Raw genomic sequence first — 9,503 nt, 5'->3', positions numbered from 1 at the left:
AATTTTCTATGAACTCACCATACACCTAACGCAATACCTTGGGGTGTCTTTTTTCTAAAATGGGGTCACTTGTGGGGTTCCTATACTGCCCTGGCATTTTTACGGGCCCAAAACCGTGAGTAGTCTGGAAACCAAATGTCTCAAAATGACTGTTCAGGTGTATAAGCATCTGCAAATTTTGATGACAGGTGGTCTATGAGGGGGCGAATTTTGTGGAACCGGTCATAAGCAGGGTGGCCTCTTAGATGACAGGTTGTATTGGGCCTGATCTGATGGATAGGAGTGCTAGGGGGGTGACAGGAGGTGATTGATGGGTGTCTCAGGGGGTGGTTAGAGGGGAAAAAAGATGCAATCAATGCACTGGGGAGGTGATCTGGAGGGGGTCTGTGGGGGATCTGAGGGTTTGGCCCAGTGATCAGGAGCCCACACGGTGCAAATTAGGGTCTGATCTGATGGGTAGGTGTGCTAGGGGGTGACAGGTGGTGACAGGAGGTGATTGATGGGTGTCTCAAGGTATGATTAGAGGGGGAAATGGATGTAAGCAATGCACTGGCAAGGTGATCAGGGCTGGGGTCTGAGGGCGTTCTGAGAGTGTGGGCGGGTGATTGGGTGCCCTAGGGGCAGATGGGGGTCTAATCTGATGGGTAGCAGTGACAGGGGGTGATTGATCGGTGATCGGTGGGTGATAAGATGGCAGAACAGATGTAAACAATGCACTTTGGAGGTTATCTGAGGGTAGGTCTGGGGCAATCTGATGGTGTGGGAAGGTGATCAGATGCCCGTAAGAGGCAGGTTAGGGTCTAATCTGATAAGTGCCAGTGACAGGTGGTGAATGACAGGTGATTACAGGGGAGAATATATGTATACAGTACACAGGGGGGGGGGAGGTCTGGGGGAGTCTGAGGTCGTTCTGAGGGTGGAGGTGGGTGAATGGGTGCCCTAGGAGCAGATAGGGGTCTGATCTGATGGGTAGCAGTGACAGGGGGTGATTGATGGGTAATTAGTGGGTGTTTAGAGGAGAGAACAGATGTAAACAATGCACTTGGGAGGTGATCTGACGTCAGATCTGCGGGCAATCTGATGGTGTGGGTGGGTGATCAGATTGCCCGCAAGGGGCAGGTTAGGGGCTGATTGATGGGTGGCAGTGACAAGGGGTGATTGATGGGTGATTGACAGGTGATCAGTGGGTTATTACAGGGGGGATAGAGGCATACAGTACACGGGGGGGGGGGGGGGTCTGGGGAGAATCTGAGGGGTGGGGGGTGATCAGGAAGGAGCAGGGGGCAGTTTAGGGCATAAAAAAAATTGGCGTTGACAGATAGTGACAGGGAGTGATTGATGGGTGATTAGGGGGGTGATTGGGTGCAAACAGTGGTCTGGGGGGTGGGCAGGGGGGTCTGAGGGGTGCTGTGGGCGATCAGATGGAAGGGGGGGGAGATCAATGTGCTTGGGTGCAGACTAGGGTGGCTGCAGCCTGCCCTGGTGGTCCCTCGGACACTGGGATCACCAGGGCAGGAGGCAGCCTGTATAATAGGCTTTGTATACATAACAAAGCCTATTATACATTTAGTTACCGGCGATCGGGCAGCTAGTAACCCGCCGGCGCTTCCGAACGGCCGGCGGGTTACAGCGCGAGGGGGGCGGAGCCTGTCGCCGGTGGCTGATCTCGTCACAAATGACGCGATCGCCGCATAACCACGCCCGCCCCCGCCCCGCCGATGGGCGTATTGCGGTCGCTTAGGCCCAGTCTTTGCCGCCACCCATCGGCTGGGGGCAGTCCTCAAGTGGTTAACTTACAGGACTCGGCAAGTTATTTAAAAAAAATATTGCAAGAAGTACAGAAGCACAATGCATAAAACACAATGGCCTCAATTCACTAAGCTTTATCAAACGTATGATAATTTACCTCATGGGTAAAATGTAATTTTGAATTCATTAAGGTGTTATATATTTATCAAATGTTTTATCGATAGTGAATTGAGGCCTTTGTGTTGCTAATGAATGCAAATGTATCATGTGTAGGGCTTTATAGACAATGTTATTTAACACTGGAGTATTGGAAATTGCCATATTAAGTTATTTCATATCCAAGATTTGCAGAATCCCTCTTCAAACTATACCCAAATTTGGATATATTGTTGTACCACAAAACTGGTTCAGCCTGTTTATTTCCACAATTCTCTTATCTATGACTTGGGCTCGATTCTCACTACAGCGGAAAATGGACATATTTATGTCTGTTTAACTGCTATTAAAAACTGACAGTGATCCTATTCTATAAATAGACTCTCTTCACACTTGTGAGTCTAAAACAGAGCAGTGGGATCTGAAGTCAGAAGAGAGTCCAAATGCTCTAAACCCCCAGAAAAACGTCCCCGCTGGTGCAGGATCTGGACAGCCAGGCCACAATGAACAACAAAAAGTGATCCGCAGTCTTTAGTAGAGTTCATAAACGCCTGTATTCTTTATTAGAAAAAATCCACACAAAAGACATTTTTGTCCTGTCAGTTTTTTGCATCAGTTATATAAGAGTCGTCTATGGCTTGGTTCACAAATAAATCTGTACATTTCCGTTCCAGTCCTGTCAGTTTTTAATCTGTTTTCTATGGCTTGGTTCACACATAGAACATGTACAGTCCACAATTTCTCCCAGTAAGTGAATGCGTATACTACATAGCCTGTGGTGGAAAGGCATCTGGCCCAGGCTCCAACCAGGCTCCAACCAGACCCTCGAAGCAGACACTACACTGTCCACTCCCACAGGCCGTGGGAGTCTGGCTCAAATGGGAACATACCCTGACTTTGCTTATTCATATTCCTTATTAGATTCAATTATTGATCAAAAGTTGGTCAAGAAATTTGATTTCAATGTATTGAGCAAAGGCAAGCTATGGGATGCTTGACTGAATAGCTCTGTATTATATTTCTCAGTTAAATGATAGTGATGGTGCAGTTTACTTGTAAATTGATTTCTGCTTTAATCTGATTGAAATGTGTTTGTGCAAGGTAATAAAACAATCACTACTCCCTGCTTGGTTTCTTCTGACCTGGGAGTTATCAAACATTTGGTGGATACATTTTCAGTCTTGTAAGAGATGCACAACATAAACATTTGTGAAACTAGCTTAATGTGAGGTCACATTAAGGATACCTTTTATTTGCTTACTCATACCTCATTCATACCATGTGAGGATGCAATCTGTATTACAGGTCTTATGGCAGGTTTTTCAATTTGACTACCAAATGTATTTTTGCCTATGAAATACAGTATTGTCAGTGTCTGAGTTTGCATCCTATAGTATATCAGTGTTATTCCACAAAAAAGGGCAATGCTAGTTAAGTAGGAGAAGCTGCAATTTGTAATGCTATCCTTCATGCATAATATAAACATGCTATCTGTCATAAACACAAGCAGCTGGTAGCATTGAAGACATTATTTGGACTAAGGCAAACTAGTGTTCTAGTGCCCCTGCTGTCATTTTACAGAACTGCAACATTTTACAAATGTGAACACGTACTGCTTCCATTTACTCCAGCTTCCATAACAACAAAAGTTGTTTAGGTGATACCTTTAATGACAAACTGTACAAGATTTCTCTGCAAGCTTTAGGCTGGTTTCACACCAGGACGTTGCGTTTTAGGGGACGTTAAGGTCGCATAACGTGCCCCTAACGCAACGCCTGGTGCTCTCTGATGTGGACGTCAGAGTGAGCCGCGTTGTGCAGCTCACTCTGGCTGCCGTGATGCGCACTCTTGGACGCATGCGGCATCACGTGGTCCCGCCCGGCCAATCGCCGCACAGAGCGGCCGCTCCAGGAAGTAAACACTGCACGTCACACCGTGCAGTGAATATTAATTAGCCATGTGCCTGGCCGTTCTCCGCTCCTCCCCAACTTTCCTGAGCATGTGCAAGCAGTCTAAAGTACTGCATGCAGTACGTTGTCTTATGGCGCAGCGTTACTAAGTAACGCAACGTGGGCACTGTGAACAGCCCATTGATTTTTCATTGCTGTGCGGTGGGGTGCGTTACAGGCTGCTCTAACGTGCGCCTGTAACATCCCACTGTGAAACCAGCCTTAAGTTTCTTCTTCAGGCATTTATTTATTTAAGTATTTATATAGCACCGAAATATTACGCAGCGCTGTACAGAGTATATTGCCTTGTCACTAACTGTCCCTCAGAGGGGCTCACAATCTACTCCCTACCAGAGCCGGCCTTTGGGTTTGGCAAGTGGGGCAATTGCCCTAGGCCCTGCGCCTGAAGAGGCCCCGCACCATCTGCGGTGGTGGGGAGAGCGGGCATAGTAGTTAAAACTCACCTTTCTTAATTCAATCATCGCAGCTTCCAACTCCTTCCTGTCCCAGCATCTGACGTATTGGTAACAGCGGCCCCTGTGATGATGTGACCGCATGTCACCACAGGGGGCGCTGTTACCAATACGTCAGATGCTGTGAGAGGAAGGAGATAGAAGCTGCCATGATCGGAGGAAGAAAGGTGAGCTTTAACTACTATGCCCGCTCTCCCCACCACCGCAGCCACCTACCTATCAAATCTATACTGCAGGGCACCTATCTAATCTATACTGCGGGGCACCTACCTATCTAATCTGTACTGTGGGGCACCTACCTATCTAATCTATACTGTGGGGCACCTACCTATCTAATATGTACTGCGGGGCAGATCCCTATCTAATCTGTACTGCGGGGCACCTACCTATCTAATCTGTACTGCGGGGCACCTACCTATCTAATCTATACTGCGGGGCACCTACCTATCTAATCTATACTGTGGGGCACCTACCTATCTAATCTATACTGCGGGGCACCTACCTATCTAATCTGTACTGCGGGGCACCTACCTATCTAATCTATACTGCGGGGCACCTAACTATCTAATCTATACTGCGGAGCACCTACCTATCTAATCTATACTGCGGGGCACCTACCTATCTAATCTATACTGCGGGGGAACCTACCTATCTAATCTATACTGCAGTCACTTATCTAACCTGTACTGCAGGGCACCTACCTATCTAATCTTTACTGCAGGCACCTATCTAATCTATACTGTGGGGTACCTACCTAACTAATCTATACTGCAGGCACCTATAATCTATACTTCGGGGTACCTACCTATTTAATCTGTACTGCAGCTACCTATCTAATCTATACTGCGGGGCACCTACCTATCTAAGCTATACTGCACGGCACCTATCTATACTGCGGGGCACCTACCTATCTAATCTATACTGTGGGGTACCTACCTAACTAATCTATACTGCAGGCACCTATAATCTATACTTCGGGGTACCTACCTATCTAATTTGTACTGCGGGCCACCTACCTATCTAATCTATACTGCGGGGCACCTACCTATCTAATCTATACTGCGGGGCACCTACCTATCTAATCTGTACTGCGGGGGAACCTACCTATCTAATCTATACTGCATGCACCTATCTAATCTATACTGCGGGGTACCTACCTAACTAATCTATACTGCAGGCACCTATAATCTATACTTCAGGGTACCTACCTATCTAATCTGTACTGCAGGGCACCTACCTATCTATCTAACCTATACTGCAGGCACCTATCTAATCTATACTGCCGGGCACCTACCTATCTAATCTATACTGCAGGCACCTATCTAATCTATACTGCGAGGTAACCTACCTATCTAATCTATACTGTGCAGCACCTACCTATCTAATCTATACTGCGGGGCAGCTACCTATCTAACATATACTGCAGGCACCTACCTATCTAATCTATACTGCAGGCACCTACCTATCTAATCTATACTGCGGGGCAGCTACCTATCTAATCTATACTGCGGGGCAGCTACCTATCTAACCTATACTGCAGGCACCTACCTATCTAAACTATACTGTAGGGCACCTACCTATCTAACCTATACAGAGTGTGTATTTCCACAGTGTGTGTGTGTGTGTGTATCCACAGCATACAGTATGTCTCTAGGCCCCACATATGACACTCGCCCCAGGCCCTGCGTACTCTAAGGCCGCCTCTGATCCCTACCATAGTCAGATGTCTATGTATCTATCGGGTAGTGCATGTATCGTAGTCTAGGGCCAATTTAGGGGGAAGCCAATTAACTTATCTGTATGGTTTTGGGATGTGGGAGAAAACCTATGCAGACACGGGGAGAACATACAAGCTGGGATTTGAACCGGGGACCCAGCACTGCAAGGCGAGAGCACTAACCACTACAGCACTGTGCTGCCCATGATACAGAACAGGATCTGAGCCATAGAAGGGTACGGTTCTGAACCAGTTCTGTATCATGCCTGAAGAACCTTCTGAAAGCTTGCAAAGAAATCTTGTGCAGTTATTCATTAAAAGTATCACCTAAACAACTTTTGTTGTTATGTCTTCGGATTCTCTCCATGACTAACTCCGGACCACATGCTACTCCTTTACCTGAATGATACTGCTGTTGGAAATAAAGCAGCACATTTAGATAGTACATTGGGCATGCATTTCTGCAGAGCAACCAATCATTTTTCCATATTAGGTACAGTGAAATCAGACTGGCTGCTGTGTTCCACAATATTCCCTACTGAACAAAAGTAAAGCTAAGTGGCTGTACAAGTTGTTACACCAGTCTGTTTTTCTATTAGTCTACCGAGATTGATGTTTCCAGCACATCCTAATATTCCACCTGCTGTAACTTCAGGCTACATCTCCTGTAGTACAAGCAAAAACTTCTAGAGTTAAAATGGTATGGCATTTTATTGAATATAAGAATAAACAAACATTCAGTGCCAAGGATTCATCAATTCTATTTCATTTTGCCTAAGAAACACTTCTAAAAACATTTGAAAAAGAATAGAAATAATAAAAATGTTTACATATGAAAAAAGTAAGAAGAACGTATTTATGTAAAGTCCATTTCCTCCCACAGCGGGTTAAGGAGCACATTGTCCTTTCCACAGCAAAATAAATAGCTGTATCCATCTGTTGTCCTTGGGTATTAGAGATGAGAGGCCAGATGAGGAAACTGCAAGTAGGAGACATTACGCATTACGATTGATACAAAACAATTGTGAAGTGATTTAGCAGACAAGCTTAATAACGTATTACCGTGTTTCCATTAAATATCCAATCATTTAGTACTGAGATTCTGGATATTTTGCCCTAGCAATAGCTCAGTGCTTGTGCTAGCCCCGATAATTTAGAATGTCTCAGGCAGCCACGACGAACAGCGTGGGAAGCCGCCGGAGGATCCAGAGACTCGAGTCAGCTGCTTTGGACGCTGCCATAGACTGTAATGTTATTTATGGCTATAGCAGAGAGGGTGCAGCGAGAATTGCTGCAAAATCGCTGTAATTTAGGTGCCAATAATAGCCAGACCACAAATTACGTGTCCAAACGGACAAATTAAGTAATCAGTAGGGGCATATATTTATTATATTCCCTTAGATTACCTAGCACAGGAAGGGCCATCTTTCCATTTCTCCCTGCGGCCAAATTGCAAATGGTGAGAACATATGTATGCCAGAGGCTTCCCTCTTCTTAGTATGTGATTTTTTACCTGAGCTTTGGCTTGAGTTTACTTTAATTTCCTTTTACGGAATACTGTATACCGAAATGGGCAATTTGGGCACTGCTGCCGGGTGGTAAAATGTGTGTCACAGACAGCAATGTTAATTGTGGCCATAGTATAACATCAGGGGCAGAACTACAGATCACGTCTCTTGCCAGCAGAACATTGATATGGACCCCAACCTCCTCCCACCCATAACAAGTGTGGCCACAACAACACCTGGTCTGGAGGATGGAGCCATGCATTGGAGGGAGGGGAGTATAACTATTTAGAACTCCTCAGGGATATACCCAACAGAGCCCAAAATGATTTATTAACTCATTGGGAATGGCAGGCTTTGGCACTTTTAAAGAGAACCCGAGGTGGGTTTGAAGAATGTTATCTGCATACAGAGGCTGGATCTGCCTATACAGCCCAGCCTCTGTCGCTATCCTAAACCCCCCTAAGGTCCCCCTGCACTCTGCAATCCCTCATAAATCACAGCCTCGCTGTCGACACACAGCGTGTCGCAGCGGGCTGTGTTTATCTCTATAGTGTCAGTCTGCTGCTCTCCCCACCTCCTGCAGAACTCCGGTCCCCGCCTGCTTCCCTTCCCTCCCTGCTGATTAGAGGGAAGGGAGGGGGGCAGGGACCGGAGCTCTGCAGGAGGCGGAGGAGCAGCCGAGACTGACACTACAGATGTAAACACAGCACACACAGCGCGGCTGTGATCTATGTCTGATTGCAGAGTGCAGGGGGACATTAGGGGGGTATGAAATAGCAACAGAGGCTGGGCTGTATAGGCAGATCCAGCCTCTGTATGTAGATAACATTCTTCAAACACACCTCGGGTTCTCTTTAAAGACCAAAGCCTTTTTTCAGTTTTCTACTTTCTGATCACTGTGATCAGGAGGTCAGGAGCTAATGAAAACAGCTCCTGACCGATGTATGGAATTCAGCTGTCTTTAGACAGCGGAGATCTGTGCCAGCGGAGACGCACTATTGCTTCCAGTGCTCCAGAGTGGGTGTGGGTGTTAAAACTACACCACATCAGGCTTAGGCAGCTACAATTGTGGTGTGGTTTTAACTATCGGCGATCTCAAAACGGTCAATGGCTGACATATATGAAGTATATATCTTACCTCCCAGTATGGCTGATCATGAAAATAATGCCATTCCTTGGGGGGCTTGAAGATTCTACACTTCAATAGGAAACCTGTTGGTAAAAATGTAAGAGATCAAATGAATTATCAATAACAGTGAGGTGGAAAACATTTAAAATGCCGTAAGACCTGTACATTTTTTATACGGCACACATAACAAACTACTAAGCGATACAGGACTTCATGCGGGAAAGGGAATCATAGTTTTTTGCTTATACTTTGTGCTAAAGCTTCTCAGTCTTTAATGTCTTCATCTTTGCTTGATTCATCACCCTCATTTGGCTTGCAAATGTGTTCCAAGAGTTTGTGCATGTGAATTATTTTTCTGTAAATAACAAAAACCTCTCCCAAGCCAGATTTTGCTTAGATACCTTACTGGTAATCAGGAGCTATCAGAGCAATTTGTGAAGCAAAAAGAGGGCTCTGATTTATCTCCAAAAAGAGGCAAATTAAAATGCTGTTATTGCATAGTACAGCAGCACTCCTGTTTTTACAGATGCTAAATTACCAGTTTATTGTACAGGGTGGCGCATGAAAGACCTGCCTTGAATGCAAGTATACAGGCAGATGCTGGCCGGCCGGTCCCCGTGTGCCTCTTAGGCCTGGGACCCACTACAGGCGCTTTGGGGGAAATTGCAAAGCACCCGCGATTTGCCAAATCATGAAAGTGCCACGATTCCCGCAGAGATTTGGCTACTGTAACCACTAATGCGATTGCTCCGGGATTGCACCCAAAATTTTGCAAACAGCAATGTGTGACGGTCGGCAAAGCTGCAAGTGGAACCACCCTCA

At 46.0% G+C, this 9,503-nt stretch overlaps 1 protein-coding gene across 5 annotated transcripts in view; it reads right to left on the bottom strand.

Annotated features, from left to right (window-relative positions):
- Positions 1-6,736: 6,736 nt before the first annotated feature.
- The window catches only part of LOC137544351 (RH-like protein), a 107,756-nt gene continuing 104,989 nt past the window's right edge, over positions 6,737-9,503 (bottom strand). For all 5 annotated transcript variants that reach the window (XM_068265417.1, XM_068265420.1, XM_068265418.1 and 2 more), the window contains 2 exons: positions 8,691-8,764; positions 6,737-7,023 (listed from right to left, as the gene is read on the bottom strand). In XM_068265417.1, the coding sequence (XP_068121518.1) occupies positions 6,997-7,023; positions 8,691-8,764 (101 nt within the window). In that variant the 3' untranslated portion in view covers positions 6,737-6,996. The remainder of the gene's footprint in view (positions 7,024-8,690; positions 8,765-9,503) is intronic.

The sequence above is a fragment of the Hyperolius riggenbachi genome, chromosome 2, assembly GCF_040937935.1.
Source record: "Hyperolius riggenbachi isolate aHypRig1 chromosome 2, aHypRig1.pri, whole genome shotgun sequence".
Lineage (NCBI taxonomy): Eukaryota > Metazoa > Chordata > Amphibia > Anura > Hyperoliidae > Hyperolius > Hyperolius riggenbachi.
This window is presented reverse-complemented; position numbering and strand designations above follow the sequence as displayed.